This window comes from Pocillopora damicornis, chromosome 6 (genome assembly GCF_964200805.1).
Source record: "Pocillopora damicornis chromosome 6, jaPocDami1.2, whole genome shotgun sequence".
NCBI classification, from domain to species: Eukaryota; Metazoa; Cnidaria; class Anthozoa; order Scleractinia; family Pocilloporidae; genus Pocillopora; species Pocillopora damicornis.
Genome location: NC_142675.1, coordinates 747,501 through 764,906, shown reverse-complemented (window position 1 = coordinate 764,906; position 17,406 = coordinate 747,501). Strand labels below are relative to the sequence as shown.

The window sequence follows — 17,406 nt, the reverse complement described above, 5'->3', positions numbered from 1 at the left end:
AACGCACACGTTACGCGTAAACAGCGCGCAGTTTTTCGCTTTATTCCAACAGCCCCGCACATATCGGGCAATAAAGGATTAAGCGTATTTATGCCCACAGGTAATTTGTCAAAGCACATTCTTTCCGCGTTATGCCTGAAATACAATGTATCAACTTCTTTCTTCAGAATGACAAATATGCCTCACGACGTGCGGTTCATATTTCAAATCAAGCAAGCGTCCATGAAATGGCATAGGGTAAAATATGGACTGGACTATTTTTGGGACCATTTTTTGGACCATTTTTGGGGCTATTTTTTTGGACCATTTTGAAGGGGGGAGCACACCATTAGTACTGAGGGAGGGGTAGGATGAAGTCTATCAGTACTAAGGGAGTGGTGGGAGGTGGAGTGTTATTACTTAGGGAGGGGTGTGAGACGGACTATTACTACGCAGGGAGGGGTGGAAGGTGGTTGTAATAGGAAACACTTCTAACTAATGAAGCTTTTACTCGATCGTACAAACAATTTTAATTTGTTTTTTCGACTGAGTTTTTGTATGTCAAAATTTTAGCGCTGGGCCGCGGCGTTTCTTCACTTTTTTGTCATGCGAAAGCGAAACTGCCACGTAAACACTGGACTTTAATTTGTATTGAAAATATCGCGTTTACGATCCTCCACTATTAGGGACTTTAAGATCCAACAACGCGGACGTTGTCAAATATACCGAAGCCGCGTGGGGCCTGTGTCGAGGACGCCGTGTTCGCGGCGGGAAATTTTAAGTTAAGATGGCGGGATTCAACGACGCGGCTACCCGCGGATAGAATAAAAAGAGTAGTGAAATTACTTTATTTCTGAACAACAGAAACAGATTATAGTATTGTTTTCAGTGGAAATGGCGACTTTTAAAGAAACTCGCGAGATTTTGCTGGCCAGCTATGCCTCGAATATCATTACGATTGAAGAATATGCTTTGTTTTTCGAAGAAAACAGTTCAAACAACTTGGATTTTCCGTACTATAACTACCCGCCGTTTAACTTAGAGAGCCAAAGTTGTGAAACTGCTGTGCCCGTAGCCTCTAAAATTAAAATCTCACTGACACAATTTTTGCGGAAAACAGTGTGTGAATTGAATTGCCGCAAAATACAGCACAGTGCTGGTAAAGGACTCAAAATAAATTTGAACATACTAGGAAAATCTTCAAGGTAAAGGAAATACTGTAATCGGGAACAACATTGCTTTTATACAACAAATCAGTATTTGTTTTTTAGCCGTAATTCACTGAACGAACAACGCAAGAATCTACTCACTGCGGTTTGGTGTTTGAAGCCATGAGAACTGTTCTGTCTTGTCTGTTCAGAAATATGAGTGAGCCTGACAAGAAAATACAAAAAGAAATGACGAATGCAGCCGGGATGATAAAACTTTCGATATACAAAGAAAAAGTGCCAGTTTACTGTGTTTTTGTAACTGAAATAAGTCGAAATACTTACAGTTTGTTGACAACGTGAAAATGCTGTCCAGCGCGTTCGTCTTGAGCAAGGACGCGACTTGTTTACGTCACGATCATGCGCTGTGGTAATCATTTTGGTATTTTTACTTCCGGTCAGCTTCAGTCACGTCCGCGTTGTTGGATCTTAAAGTCCCTTGAGTCAACTTGTGTACCATCAGTTGCTTCAAATTTCCCTTTGTATATACAGTATGAAATTACTAACTTAAACTATCTTTCTTTTGTCATTGATCTTATCGAACGAGATCACGGAATTTCCGGCCTTAACTTAGCAGCAATTTTAAAGTTTATACCTTTACTATATAAAATCATCAGCGAACGATTTCAAAGAGGAATCCATGTTCTCGAATCGACCAAAAACACTGCTTTACTCTCAAAATGGGAAAGCGCAAATATCGATTTCATCTGTTTCGCAAACAAAGGAGATAATCACCGACACCGGAAATCGCGACCAGGTATTCCTCGCGACTCCTTGGTTTGTTTTCCAATTTGCCCAAGCCGCTGTCGATCAGTTCTTGCGTTAAAACCTATGAAATCTGCGAAGTGGAACTATGTTGGCTACTGTTGCTTGCCGATAATTTCCGTCGGCAAAACGTAGAAGTCCAGTGTTTCGTGGCAGTTTCGCTTTCGCATGACAAAAAAAATGAAGAAACGCCGCGGCCCAGCGCTAAAATTTTGACTTTCAAAAACTGAGTCGAAAAACCAATTAAAATTGTTTGTGCGATCGAGTTAAAGCTCCATTAACCAGTAGTGTTTACCATTACAACCACCTCTCACCGCTCCCTGCGTAGTAATTGTCCGTCTCACACCCCTCCCTGAGTAATAACACTCCACCTCCCACCCCTTATCAAGATAAATCTGATAAAACCAAAATGCATTGTTAAGTTTGTTTCCTTAATTGGGGTTGGATGTTATGTGATGAAAAGAATCTAACTTTAGCTGTTTTCGAATCTGCCTTTGAAGCGAAAAGGAGCTCAACTTGTGACTCCATTAAAGTACATGATGACTGCTTTATCAGTGATGATTGCGAGACAGTCAAATGCACAATGAAGTTTGTCGACAAAAAAATAAAATTCAAGTTGAAGGTATTTGTGTTCATACATTTTGAAGATTTCTACATTAGTTGTGTAGTTGTGTTACTCATTCAAAGACAAAATAATAGTTTAAAAAATAGACTAATATAGTTCATTTTAACCTTTAAATTAACTACAAAATGATTGAAAATAACCTGAATGCCAAATCTATCTAGTCTCACATTGTCACCGAATTTAATCTGATATTTTATTCTGCCCGGAAGGTCAATACTTGTGGTGACCCAATCAGTGTAACAGCTTCAATACGTGGACCTGATCCAGCTAACTCTTGGTCTCATACTTACACCAGTGACGACACTGTACAAGTCCCAGGATTCAACGCATCGGCTCAAGTCTCTCTCACACAGGACGGCGATAGACTGCGTTTAACGGTCAGTGGTTTTCTTACCTAATATTCGACACATTATGAGAATACGCAATCACAAGAGAGAAAAAGGCTCACGTGAGCTAATTTTACCACGTGAAATCCGTTAGTTTAGAGCCCCCGGGATCTTTGTGTACGGAACTGCACGAGACTATTAATATAGAAATAATATGAAAGGGACCTCTTCGGGGAAGAGGCCAAGCTATATATTCCGAGAAGTCTAATGATCTCGTGCGCAGTATTTGCGCTGTGTGTCCACAACATGCGGCTACCCAACGTAACTCTCTTCTCGACGTCGTTCTCACGGATCTCTTTATCCGAGAGACACTGGGAGCGATATAAAGCAGAAAACTAAGTGTGCTATTTAATCTTTCAACAGGTAAAACTGTTGGCTGAAGGTGTTTATCCTATTAACGAGACAGTGTTGGAGGGGAGCCTACCGATAAAGACAGACGAATGTGGTAAGTCCTTTACTCTGACTATGAACATTCATCCGTTCATACTTTCTAGATCATATGTTTTTAGTTTCGACTGTTATACATTCTTCTCTGTTGCAAAAATCATTATGAAATTTCTTTTTTATATCCATTTTGAAATCACTGGTGGTCCTTACAGTCTGATTCGTTCTTAGCAGTGTGATTTCTTCAGACATCGCACTAATTTGTTCTCTGAATTCCACCTTTTTCCCAGGCGATAAGAAAAAACCACTCAAACCAACCAAAGGGGGTAAGTTTCTGAAGAAACTGTGGTGCTATGTCGCTGGTAGAGTATGACAGGGTACTTTGGTATTATTAACTGGGTTGATAACGTAAATTATAACATAGCCCGTAAATTTGTCTAATCAAATTCAATTGCGCGAGCGTGCTTAATATTCCTATTGTGCACGCTCATGACGTCAGCAAACAAATCACTCGAGAAAAAAATTTTCCATCGGGTTAAAAATGTTATAAAACAATTGGTTCATACGTCATCTGTGCGTTCATCGAGATATGAATTTCTTGGGAAGTTTGGAGAGCACTCAAGAAGCTAGAGTTGCTCTCGGCTACGCCTCAAGCAACTCTTACGCATCTTTAGTGCTCTCCAAACTTCCCGCGTGCTTCATATCTCGATGAACGCACGCTGACGTATGAACCAATTGTTAATTGACCACCGTAAAGAGTTTAAAAGCTGAAGTTTCGAGCGTTAGCCCTTAATCAGAGCGATAGACGAAGGGCTAGCGCTCGAAACGTCAGCCGTTAAACTCTTTATGGTGGTCAATTTACGTTATCAACCCAGTTGATGACACCAAATTACCTTGCAGTCCGTTTAGTTCAATTGTCATTATTTTGATTCTGATCGAGGTACCTCCGAGAAGGATGGTCTCACCAAGTTAGAGTTGATCCTTGTCACCGTAATACCCAGTACCTTGGTCATCTTAAGCTGTGTCGGTTGTTGTTGCTGTTGCTGTAATAATATTAACTGTTGTTAATCCAGTCACGATACCGTTGTGGTGCAACCTACCTTTGTGGTGGCACCTGCTTTCATGGCCACAACTTCAACAACCACGAATGTAAATTAGCGGATGCACCTGAACGTCTCGTCGCAGTTTAGTTTTCTGCCGTCCGAGTAGAGATAGTCTAGTACCCAGTCTTTATCTGCACGTGATTATTAGCTGCAACTGCTGTGGAAGAAAAACCTTTATAAAATAATTCAAATAGTAAGCGCGCTCTGATTGGCCATAAAACCATTTTACATGAGCGTATGTAAACACAGTTTTCGTTCCTCTTTCATTAGTTATTTTATAAAAGAAATGTAAAATGGTTTCCGTGTTTACATAGCCTGATGTAAAGCCTCGATAAGCTGGAAACCACTCCGCTTCGCGTCGTGGTTTCCTACGCTTATCTCGTGTTCTCCCAACCTACCAGGTGTTTACATCAGGCTATGTATGCTTAAGCTTTTTGGATTACATAAATTTCGAAGTTGAGTACGCAAGAGGCCATGTCGGTTGTCGACATGAACTGAAATATAGTTACTGTGGAACTAAACGCTGTCTAATACTTGACGTCCGTGGTAAATCCGCTTGAAGCAGGTCTCCTTGTACCAGGAAACCGTGAAGAGTTTCCGTTCCCACTGCTAGTGGTCTCTACTAAGCTATTTTCCCCCGTTATTGGTGTGTTCCCTGAAAAAGTCCAGTAAGTCTGAAAAAACTATGGACAAAGTATCTCATGCTTGATTTGTTGCCCAATTTTTGGCAGCTATAAATTACGTCTGTTATTTATGTCTTCGACTAAAGACAATCGTTTCTTTAATCTACCAGAAAACTGAAGAGCTCACCTGTTTCTGAGTTGAGTAGCTATTCCATAACTGACGTCGAAAATAAGCTGCGAGGTCTATACTGAAACCCTATGAACGAAATTTTGTTTCTCACTTTAAATACGTCGCCACGAACATCGATCTTCAATCTTCCGAAACATATTGTCATGCCAATTCAAGTGTCAATATTTTCTGAACAGGGCAGGCGAGTGGAATAACATTTACTCTTTCCTACTATTACTATCATTACTACTGCCATTTCTGTATTTTCATCAAGCGGAAAGATTTCAGTTTGCTGTACACGTCAACCGCATTCTAAGTATTACGAGACTTGTCCGTCACCTGATTCTCGGAATCGATGCGACACAGCAGGTATGGCCGCATTGGATCAAATCTCGAGCCCAGGGTCATTTTGGCTTCTAGTCAGCGGTATGGTCGCAAAATGATAACCTCTGTGAGTATTACCCCTTCAGAAGCCCTTCCACAGTCTGTTCTTGTAGAAAAAGCACGCCTAGGTTTTTGAACTTTGTCATTTTCCACCAATTTTTTTTTCATGCTTCATCGCCGTCGGCTCTCTTCACATATCGGTCCTTTGCGCTTGTCAGGTTTCCGAAGTCTTAGCAATTAAGTCCTCTTTTCAATCGAAAAGTTATACGAAGTGATCCCTCATTTTAAGAACTAACTTTGAAATAATGAAATGAGTCACTAAACGGAAAGATGTTTTTCGTGCGAGCGTGGGACAAGGAGAAAATTCTGAGTCCCCATGAGAAGTCAAACCTCAGATCTTCGGAATCCGCACTCCGATGCTCTCCCACTGAGCAACAGAGACTCCACGGTGTGCGAGGTCTGTTATGAAGTTTATAAAACTTTATGAAAAATTTTCAAATTCAGAAACCGAGAATTTGCGAATAAAATTTTATCCTCGGCGGTAATCGACTTTGCGCATCTCCTATGAAAATTTTACACGGGGCAACCCAGATGACTGGGGCAGAATATCCCGTATTAATAGCCTTGTTGACCTCGATGGATTGTATTATAGATGATTCGATTTTAGCTGAGTAGAGAGTCAAGCTAATCCATATTGGAGACACTTCTTTACTCTTTGTGGCTGACTCTGTCGAAGGAAATTTACTTGGCGTTGAGAAAAATTCAGAAAATCGACCAAGAAGGAGAAAACACGATGAGAAATCCGTACCCTCATCACTGTGAGGAACCAGTAATTATTTATTATCCGGGGGGGTTAGGGCTCGGAGGATTTTGCTTGTGTTACCATAAAATTCAACTCGTAAGGCTATGTACTGAATATTTTTCTGACCTCCCCACTCCATTGGCAGTCAACAGGTGGTCAATTTTCTAAAGTTCCACCTTTATACTCTGTTTATGACGACTGATATCCTCTCCATTCCCCCCCTGAAAACCACGTTATCCCCCAGAATCCTGCACTTGTTCCCTTTCCCCCCTCCCCCTCCCCCTCCCGGGAGATGGAAAATGGCTGGTGTTTCAAATAGGAGAAGTTGACGAAATAACTGCTTAGAAAACTTGATAATGACAGGAAAAAAAAAGAAAAGAAAAAAAAAAAAAAAAGGGAAGATGAGTCTGCCTCAAACGGTCTCTTACTGTGTCTCAGTTTTTGTCGCAGGCAACTTCGAATGGTGGCATAAACTGACCGATACTGAAAAAGGGGCTGTAATTGGTGGCCCCCTCTTCGTCATTTTGTTTATTATTTCAATCAGCTGGTGTTGCAGCTGCCGCTGCCGGTGAGGCTACAGTTGTGACATCAGCAATTGATGCCTATCCGGCGAAAGAACCATTGTGTGTAGTTTGTTGAAGGCACGAAAACTAACAATAATTAAATCTTATAGTCTCGGTCCTCTACTTAAGTTATTCCTTGAACGACTTCTTCTGATATCTTTCCTCTGACTCACTCAAACGGTTTAAGGTCGGTTCAGGTATCAAAAGTTCAGTTTGAGGAGTAATAGCGTAGTTTTATTAAAATGATTATCAATCAATGGTGAACCGCTGTCTTGATTTACGACTGTTGTTGGATTTTTTTTCCTCTTTTCTGCGGGAATCACCAGCGGAATTCTGCTGCGAGTTGGACGATAATTAGAAACTGATCATTCATTATTTATCGTCAGGGGAGTAGGGCGAGGTGGATTTCGGTTAGTTCACAATAAAATTTACCCAATCCCCCATAGGCCCATAAGGCTTTGTGGTCTTCTAATGATCTTCCCTCATTGGCAGTCAATTCTTAACAGTCCCCCTTTAAATTCTGTCAGAGACAACCAAGAGACTAAAATCTCTTGAGACGACTGATTCCCACTCCACTCCCCCCGAAAATCATGTGATTCCCCAAAATCCTCCTAACCCCCTCCCCCCGAGTGGTCTTTTCGGTAGATGACCATTTATGTCAGATGTTAATGAACTGGCAAAGGAGTAACTGCCATAGCAACCTGGTTCCCAGGTTCCTCTCTTGAGGAGGAGAAAGGACCTTGGGAACGAGGATGCTGCCATAGTATTATCATAACCGGAAGTAAGGCTTTGCATTACGACACAATTCCGAGAAAAGGGATTAAGCTTCCGGGAACACTGACCACTGAAACAAGTCGAATGAAAATTCTGAAGTTACTTTTAATAATACAATTTAAAGGTGGACGAACACTGTATATCGAATTGTTACATTTGCTAAATTCTTCTCTGTACAAAACGGTTGCACATGGAACTGTTTTGGCCCAAATTTTTCTCGTTCTTCTTTTCATCCGGCCGGCTTCTTCGACTGAAGAGGAAATTTTTTATGCGCAGGTAGCTATTGGGTTTTTGTCGAGGAAAATGCTGTGAAATTCGACGAATTAGAAGAACAATTTTACTTTTGGAAATTTTTTAAATTGGAGCCAAGGAAAATAAATGTGTTTGAAACATTACCTACTGTCTTTTTCTGTGAGAGTAATCTACAGCCCGTATCCGATTGTGAGCGACATTATCGCGCGGGTTATGGAAGTATACAGTTCTCCCACAATCAGGCAGAAGTCGATCTTGGCACGATGCCTTTGTATTCCCAAATTCCGAGAAACACAGCCTCGCTTCTACGAGCAATGAAAAACCGGTCATACTGGAAAATACCAGAATTGCTGTCAATCAAACTGTCGCTAAGCCGAAGCGTGGGTACCGAAAAGACACGCCATTCAGAAACATTGAGGCTTTCTATCTCTTCGTCGTTCAAAATGATTGCGTCTGGAACTATTCTGATCAAAGGTTTTCTTATTCTTCTTTTCAGTCAGCTGATTTTCACAACTGCAGGTAATTATTCAATGTTTAATGTGATCTTTTTTTTTGGTCGTTTATATGTTTACTGTGGAAGCTCTGATATATTTTCTCTTCTTCAATGATAAAAAGGGATTGATTCTCAATTTGGAGGAAAATTTGAATGAAATTGTGTAAGTAGCGAGGGGCCAAACAAGTCGAATAAGGTGGGAAAAGCCACGAGATCAGTGTTATTATGTATTTTAATAACAGCACATTTCGTGGAAACGCCAACGCTGAATCTTTTCGAATGTTGAAGTCTTATAAATCAGAAGGTCTATAGCTGGTTACAGTTACGTATGTGGAGTCTTAATTTGATAGAAGACTAAATGAAAACAGGGAAAATATTCCTAACGCAAAACTTAACGTCAGTTCAAAGTCCTGTGTTACGGGCGAAACATCTGTGGTCGGGTCAGCCATTATTATTTATTGACCAGTATTTTTTTTAACTTATCGAGAAACGTTTGCGCATGAAAACACATAATTTTCATCCTATTTAACGTAGAAACCTTCAAAGCAGAGGGTCAACTTGTATATATTTCGAATTCAATCGAGGATAATTGACACAATTCCGCAAACTCCTAACGAATTCGAAGAATTTCAAGAGTGTTCGAATTCTCGGAATTGATGCGTCATATCGGTCTGACGGCATACATGCATGCTTCTTGATAGAATGTATTCCTCAAAACTGTTATCCCCAAATAAAGGAATGGCCGTCCAAACTATTCTCTGTATAGAGTAAACTTCATTTTTAATCGTTCGAGTGACTCGTTAGAAAACTAGAGCGGGATTAGAAAAAAACAGAGCGAGAATATTAATTATGCACGTTGCCGATCAGGGTTCGCCGACCGAATCGTCGTTGAACACAGTCTAGAAAGAACGGTCTTTTCCAGATCCATATTGCGCGACAAAGAAGTTTTGAGAAATGAAAAGCAAAATTAATTTTATCGCCAAATTTTTAAGTACCTGCATTATACATGAAACCCTACAGAGGTAAGATAAATAAAATGAGAAAGATTTGAAAGGAAATAGATCGACGTCAGTGGACTTAATCTAACTTTTCTACCCACCACTGTGACCATTCATTGGAATTCAGCACTATATTGCGACACCTCAATCAAGCGAATTTATTGAGGACCGCAAATCACTAATGTTTTGTCGATATTAGGAGTAGAAACCTTATATAATATCATTCAAAAGTTAATTGGTGCGACCGTCTCAGTTTCCTTGTGACCTAGAACAAACTAGAGATTACATCCGTTGAACTCGAATACTGGTCTTCGTAAACCGATTGTTTTGAAAAAGTGCTTGGCGGAATAGTAAAACAACCACTTATTTCAAAGCTTTTTTAAATCATCTTGATCACATCGGAACATTTCATTCTTTTGCATATTAGTCGCGTTAGTTTGTTTGCAGCGCTTAGTACCAGGATGTATTAGCGTTAGCGAAAATTTTTTTGCACAAACCCTCTAGTCGGTCGTAACTGATCAATGAATTGATGTTGCCTGCCCGGACTGCATCGTAAAAGATAAGCGATCATAAAATACCTAATGTATCTTGAAATTTTCATTGTTTGTTAATTGTCATTCCCTGTCTGATGATTTAAACTCTGAATAAATTTAATTTTACCTCAGAAGACCTTGCACATCGAAGAAATCGCTGCAGTTGCAATGATAAAATCTATATGTCATCCGTAATATGTTTCTTGACAAAAATGCGACGGGAAAAAATCTGATTTTTAGAAAACTGAATTTTAGTATATTCCTGAAGACCTTTGTAATAATGTTATAGGTATCCCGGAGTCACAATCACAAGTTTTCTTTCTGTAAACACAACTGTTTTAACTCCTAAGAAAAACACTCCCTCAAAAGCAACATGCATGACTGCACTTATGTGCAGTGTCAATCAAAACTCGACTACATTCAGGCCCAGTCTCCGTCATACGTATTTTGATTAAGAAGAGTTAGTTTGTGAGTAGGTTGGCATGCATGGGTTAGCGAATTAAAAAAGGTTAATAACGAAACAAAAAGGGATCCAGCGGTTGGTTTACAGTAAAAGTTAGAAAGGGAATGAAAACTCATAACCTTTTTGAGACAATTAGTACAATCTATAGTCTTATATAGCTTCAGAAAGGAGTTTTGCTTAATAGAAATATTATTCTTTATCAGCTGACTTCTCAGATCAGAACAGCGACAGTGATTGGGATGACCAAACTATTCAGGGTAGCGATTCCTGTGGCACCTCCACACTTGATGATGGTTGCAGCATGAGTGATGATTGCAGCACAATCACATGCAAAACAAATTTCGTCGAAAAGCCGATCACACTGAAGTTAAAGGTAAGTTTGCGCTTCCCTTACAAACGAAACGTCATTAAAAAGATCTAGAATTTCTGCTGTTAAGTAATTCTTTATTGGAAAGCTAAATTAGCAATTTAATCTACGACAAACAATTCGCGTTTGTTTGTTTGTTTTTTTTCACGTGCTTATCTGTTTTTTTAAGTTGATGAGTTGAGCTCCTGTTTTCATCCCAGTCCCTCTCGCGGGAGTATTCCGAAGGGAATTGATGTAAGCCAAACTCTTACAGGAAAAGTAATGCGTGCCGTTACAAAAAAAAAGAGAAAACGGCAAATACCATGTGAAACAGATTGAGACAATTAGTAATTTATCAGGGTGAAAGTCAGATAAACGAAAAAGCACGAAAAAAAGCTGAATTCGCGAGAAATCGAACCTCAGACACAACAAATTGGCTCTTTGATGCTCTGCTTTAACCCTTAAGAGTGACAAGTATATAATTTCTCCTCACAATATCATCCCTGAATCACACATTAAGGTCATGAGAATTTAAAAAAAATGATCACCAACTTAAGCAGCTCTTGATTATTAAACAAATTCTCTTTTCAGCACCCTAGAAAATATATAGGATCAGTAAGGAGAGTATGCATACTGATTTTAGGGTGTAAATAGTTAAGCAACAGAGAACTCGTTGGTGAACCACACCAATATGAAGTTCAAATTTAACAAGCGTCTTTCTATAACTTCAGGGGAAGCGACTGACATCTTTCTTTCTCTAACGGCCCCAATCGACCAGCTTTGATCTGAAAATCACGAAAAAGCGCAAAATTAACTTATTCTACTGCCCATTAGGTCAACAAGTGCGATGACCCAATCAGTGTAACAGCCTCAATGGATGTACCTGATCTATATATCTCCTGGTCTCATACTTACACCAGTGACGACATCATAAAAGTCCCAGGATTCACTGCGTCGGTGCCAGTTCTCCCAATTTCCGCTGGTGTGTACGTTCAAGTCTCTCTCACTCCAAACGGCGATGAATTGAAACTTACGGTCAGTACTGGATTGACGATATCATGGTGACTGACATGAGACAATTTATTCCCAGTCTAAGTTCTGCAACTTTCATCCTAGCCCTTTGATCTAAGAGTGACTAGCGTCTAATTTCTCCTCACAATATCACGACTGAATCACACATTTTGGGGCAAGAGAGGTTAATTTGGTAAATGTAAAGAATCTAACAATTGTTGTTTCTATTTGCAGGTGAAGCTCCTCGCTGGGGGCCAGGTTGGGGATGAAGGAGTTTATCCTGTGAAACTACCTGTGATAGACGGTAACCTGCCCATTAACACCAACGCCTGCGGTAAGTGATGATGTATGTAAACTGTCAAGAGCATTCCCAACAAATGGATTTCTTTCACCACTCGATAGGACACTTTCGACAAGTGTTAAACCTTTCTTGTTATTCAGTAATAATTGTTATTCAGTGAAAGGGCAAGGGAATCTCGTGAATGACCTGGTTAATTTAAAAGGGAGGAGGATGGGCGTTCATTGGGGGCCTGGGAGAGCAAGAGGTGGGAGCCAAAGAGAATAGGGGATGGTGCCGTGGACAATAAGGGGGGTGCTCAGGGGAAGCCCGGGAGAAGAGGTGATGGCAATCCGCCTCAAGAATCGGGTACGGAAGGAGACAGAAGGAAGAAGGAAATAAAAACAAATGCGGGCAATCGTCATCATTAATCTGCAATGCCTGTTATTAGAGGCGGGGAGGGGGGGGGACGGCGGGGCGGCGGCGGGGGGATAAGGGGGAAGACAGGAGTTAAAGATGGACGAAGGGTAGGGTGCGAGGAGCGGAAGATTCTTACCTCGCCTTCCCCTTACCCATTTCTTGTGTCTGATCAAAGTTGAGCGTGTATTATCTTTCTCTGGTTCAGGTATTCTCGCCTTGTGGTACAATATGAACGATGTGGAAAGAGGAGCTGTGGTCGGAGGCTCCATTCTTGTACTCATCATCCTCATCTCTACCTGTTGCTGCTGCTGCGGCTGCTGCGGCTGTTGCAAACCTGCTCGGCCCAATCATGGAACCGTGTTTATCCAGCCTCCTGTTAGTGTGCGGCCTCCTGTCATGGCAACCAGTACTAAGACTACTGTCCCCATGCAACCGTTTGTTAACGAGGCTTAAGTCTTTGCCGTCTTCACTGTGCATGCTTTGAAAACGTGACCGCCTTTTCAGATAAAAACTAAAATTGTGTGTGAATTTTTGCCTAGCAGTTAAAAAGGATCATACAGAAGGGGTGGGGGGTGGGGAGAGGAAACAAGGGAAGGGGTTACTCAACATTCAAGTGTCAATTTTTCCTCTTTAAACAAAGAAGAATTCCTAATCATATTCTTCCAAACGAGGCCCCTGAGCAGGGTGATAACATATCGTTCATTTCATTTCTCTCTTATTTTTTTTTGAATGGTCTATTATTTAGCAAAGGCTACACGATCGTGATTTAGCACGCAGGTCAGTTTTGAAACCAGTGATGTCCATTCTAAGGAATCATAATCAAACATATCTTAGCATTTTCATGGAGTTCGTGAAGAGGTCATCTCAGTTTCCGAGATATACTGTTCATGCCATGAAGTATAGAAATTTAATGAGTTTTTTCGCATGTGGATTTTGCAGATAGTCCTCAATTCACAAAGAATTTAAAAACCTCCTGAAATAGAATCCCGCGAACCAAGACGCAAAACCTTACTTCCGTAAGTCCATTAAAGAACTTTCAGTAGTTTTTAAGTAGCTAGTATTGCATTTTAGGGTTTTTTTTTAATGTTTTGACCCAATAGAGTGTGCCGTAACTGAAGTTGTAAAGGATGATGGTTCTTTTACTTCCTAACTAATTTTTTGTGAACTTGAGAGGAAATTTGCAAAAAGGGTTTCCGTCCCGCAAACTTTTTTATCCCATAAAATAGGATGCGGATCAGCGCAAGTCAACGGAGTCGATTTTTTTGTGTAATTATGGAGTTGCGCTTGCAGAATTATCAAATAGAGAGGTTATGAAGTTCTTTACATTTTGTTTGATGTTTTTCCTAAGTAAAACTCTCCTTCCATGAATTTTACTTTTCATGATAATACTTTGTATATTGATTAAAATTGTTAGAATTAGCCATGGGTGACTATATTTGACACAGGGAATTTTTTCACAGATCACAAGTATTTCAACACATATCAGATTGTGCGCGCAGTTTTGTTTTATATTTCCTTTTATTGCTCTTACGTCACCACGTGGAGGAGACCTCAGCTTATGGTTATTATTAGCATTTGATAGGCGGGCTGTTTACATATCAATGATCATTAATGGTTACTAATTTGTTGATTGTCACTAGTCTAGTTATTTCTACAAATAAATGATACTCACATTTTGACTTATGGATAATTATAAGAAACGAAATAATCCTAAAGGATGAACCGAAGTTGAGACAATTTCAGAAAAAGCTGAGACGAAAAGATCAGGCTAAGGTGAGATTGGAACCCATGCCCTTTAGGTACTTGTTTGGCGTAAGAATCAATGGTCTCTGGGAGGCATGGATTCAAATTTTGTGGAAGCCTAAAGTTTTTTGGGATTCTCTTCTGGAATTTTTTCAGATTGCAGCTCATTATATTTTCAATCTAACGTTCCCAACTTTGATGAGAAATCTCGATATTCTCTTGTAAGATATCAAATGGCTACTAAAATTTTTCTGGTCCTTTCTGAAGATTACTACTCTAGACACGATTTAGTTTTGATTCACCAAAATCATCCTGAGATCATCTCTGTAGATGTAAGCTGCTCCAGTAGGGAACTGGGGCGGTGAAGGTAAAGTAGCCAGGTAGCGGGCGTGCTGCACACGTAAGCTTCGGTTGTGGCACCTGTAGCATGCGTAGGTCAACAAAAGGACTCCTAGCAAACCGGTTCCTCCAATCACCATGTAGATTACCGGTGATAATGTCTGGCTGAGAGTATCAACGTTATCGGGTAAACAGAACTCGTCAGACCAGTTGCCACTGGCAGCTCTTTCATTTGACACTTGGCCACTGCTTGATGTAAATTCTGCGAAGTGCGAAGTGTCTTAAAAAGTATCTCGACAGAATACAAGAATTGGAAATTTTTCATCATCCTGACGGTTTAATTTTAAATAACTTGAAAAAATTATTTAACTATTTAACAGTAGCTCCCTCCAACGAGGCCCTTAAGTAAATTACCGCTTAAAGCGATAAGCGCAGGACCAAATTTGTATTCAGCGGATATCTACTCAAGAGGGGAGAAGCAATTGGTAGCCTGAAGTTTTCGCCTATGCGGAAGATGTAATGGCGAAGAAAAGTGTATTTACAGGCTTTCACGACTAACTTTTCTCCCAGGAGTTATAAAAAACCACTCGTCAAAAGTCGTACGGTTTTTGAACGAAGCTCAAGACAAAGTGGTAAATTGACCCAGAACAAATTGTTTTTAAGTGAAATCTAATGCTGCTTTATTCTTCAGTTAAAAGCAAATCAAGTTTGTTGTTCTGTTTAGACAGAAAGAAGAAACATGATGCAAAAAGCTTTATTTTCCAGCTAGAATTTTCCAAACTCTGTGAGACGCGATTCCGCTTCTCCTCACCAAAGCTGTCGAATAAAAAGCAACACAGAATAGACTAAATTCATTCTTTACTCTCTTCTCTGTTAAAGTGAAAGCTATTTATCAGTGTTATGAACCTAAAGTCATCAGCATTTGAACATTTTCTGTATCGTTATGGCGATTTTTAGAAGATATAAAATATTTCATATTTTACTCACCTTCTCCCGCAGATTCATTGACGAACGGAAGGGTAAGGCCAAAAACAAGCCTGACAATAACTATCCCAACTGCGAGAATTACCGATTTTCTCGCTAACATACTCCTTATAATGAACTTAACAAGACTCTTTCCTTGGAGATGAAGAAAAATTGTGACGAAATTAGATAAATGTCTTCTTCGAATCAATAACTCCCCCAAAAGATATTTTAAGTGCTGTTTTATAATCACTTGATTGTCATCTCGCTAAAATGTTCGGGTAAGTTTTCTGTTTGCTTTGTTTTAAAATAATGAAGTTCGCTGAAATCTTAGACTGGGGTTGTTGCAGCTGGTTACACAATGTTCACTGCACTCAAAAATCGGTTTGAGATTGATTGGCGCACCGTCCAAGCAAAAAGAAAATAATAATAATAATTAAAAAAAAAAAAAAACTTAACAAATTTTAACCATGTCCGGTTGTGTTAGATTTTAAAGTCAGTTAGCATTTCGCAATGCCATTAGTAGGAAAATCATTTAATGCGCAAAAAATGGAGCAGACACATGCGTAGGTTGCGTTCCAGTTTACTTTGCGAACGTCATATTTCGCGCGCTTTCCGCTCGTTTTCTCTGACCGAGAGCCTAGAACAGGCTACTTGAACCCTAGCTCGTCAACATCTTATCGAGGATAAATGAATCCCAAGGGCGTAACTATGAATGACAATCCCCCCTTCTTTCAAGTACATAAACCTTGTAATTTTCTTTCAATTAAAAAAACTTTGTAATTCGGCTTGACATCTCTTTTAGCACCAGATACTCCATTTCCTGTTCCTTCTCGCAGCGAGAATACGCGCCTGCTAGTACACAGGGAAAGGCAGCGGTCTGAGCCATTTCATGAAATCCGTCGATGTGCCCCACCCCCACCCCTATAAAAATACTACACTCTCAGAAATAGCCAGCTGGGGCTTCTCTTTGGAACTCCACTAATTTCGTTTTTTTGCCTCTCTTCCTTTACCAATATTGTAAATAACCAGTTTGTAACACAGTAGTTATGTGAACAAACTTTGAAAAGGACTGCGAAGGCAGCAAATGTCTCAACCAATGTGTTTAGGATTAAACTATGAGCAGTAGCTCCTTTTTAGTAAAGTCCATCCCACGAGTCAAACGAAATCAGTGGGAAAATGATTGAAGTTGGCATGTTGCACAGAACTCTGGGAGTGAGGTACACAAGAAGTAGGCCTTACTGATATCTTCGTTTAACTCGCATGAAAGACTTCACCAAAGAGGAAGAACTGCATGTAGTCCAGTCTAGGACTGTAGCTACACTCCTTGTGATCTAATTTTGGACCTCAGAAGGGCAACAAGGAAGCAACAGTGGCTTGACACAATGAAGACTTCTTTGTCTTTTTTGACTCCATAGACAGGACTCTGACAGTAATCTCAGGGAGGGATGGTATAGTGGTATAGTACATGCTTCCCTAACACCACGGTTAACTTTGGACCTTGGCAGTACAAGCCTGTCCTTACAAGAGATTGACAGTATTTTATGATAATAGGCAAAAAATCCTTTGTAAACCAAGCTTCAGCATCTTATTTCACCTTACAGAACCACTACTGAATCACACATTAAGGTCATGAAAGCTCTGGATTGTTCAACATATTCTCCTTATCAGCACCTTGGGAAATGCATAGAGAACAGTATGGAGTATACTTACATTGATGTTAGGACGTAAAGGGTTAATCTGGAATCCTCTGTGAGGCTTTGAACTCACCCATGGGTCCTTGTACTTGCACAAACTGCTTTT

General features: G+C 40.1%; 3 protein-coding genes and 1 long non-coding RNA gene across 5 annotated transcripts in view; 2 read left to right on the top strand and 2 right to left on the bottom strand.

Moving 5' to 3' along the window:
• The first annotated feature begins 2,397 nt into the window (after positions 1-2,397).
• On the top strand, positions 2,398-7,255 carry LOC149043338 (uncharacterized). Its single transcript, XM_089210018.1, has 4 exons — positions 2,398-2,574; positions 2,787-2,954; positions 3,327-3,408; positions 6,879-7,255. Exons 1-4 carry the CDS (start codon positions 2,398-2,400, stop codon positions 6,998-7,000), a joined length of 549 nt encoding a protein of 182 aa, XP_089066144.1. The 3' UTR covers positions 7,001-7,255.
• Positions 7,256-7,853: 598 nt separating this feature from the next.
• On the bottom strand, positions 7,854-8,291 carry LOC149043337 (uncharacterized). The gene is made up of 2 exons (XR_016187681.1): positions 8,162-8,291; positions 7,854-8,071 (listed from the first exon to the last, which is right to left on the bottom strand). It is a non-coding gene; the product is annotated as an uncharacterized LOC149043337 (long non-coding RNA).
• A 19-nt stretch (positions 8,292-8,310) lies between these two features.
• On the top strand, positions 8,311-14,237 carry LOC113686250 (uncharacterized). Its single transcript, XM_089209471.1, has 5 exons — positions 8,311-8,536; positions 10,708-10,877; positions 11,685-11,885; positions 12,096-12,195; positions 12,764-14,237. The coding sequence occupies exons 1-5, from the start codon at positions 8,332-8,334 to the stop codon at positions 13,009-13,011; spliced, it is 924 nt and encodes a 307-aa protein (XP_089065597.1). The 5' UTR covers positions 8,311-8,331; the 3' UTR covers positions 13,012-14,237.
• LOC113686248 (COX assembly mitochondrial protein 2 homolog) overlaps positions 14,058-17,406 on the bottom strand; it is a 12,282-nt gene continuing 8,933 nt past the window's right edge. The window contains exons 3-4 of one of the 2 annotated variants that reach the window (XM_027203847.2): positions 15,628-17,406; positions 14,058-14,902 (exon numbers count right to left, since the gene is read on the bottom strand). The exon at positions 15,628-17,406 is cut by the window's right edge and continues 618 nt beyond it. In XM_027203847.2, the coding sequence (XP_027059648.2) occupies positions 14,589-14,902; positions 15,628-15,727 (414 nt within the window). In that variant the 5' untranslated portion in view covers positions 15,728-17,406 and the 3' untranslated portion in view covers positions 14,058-14,588. Of the gene's footprint in view, positions 14,903-15,627 lie in introns of those variants that run through there. The other variant, XM_089209473.1, reaches the window with a different exon arrangement.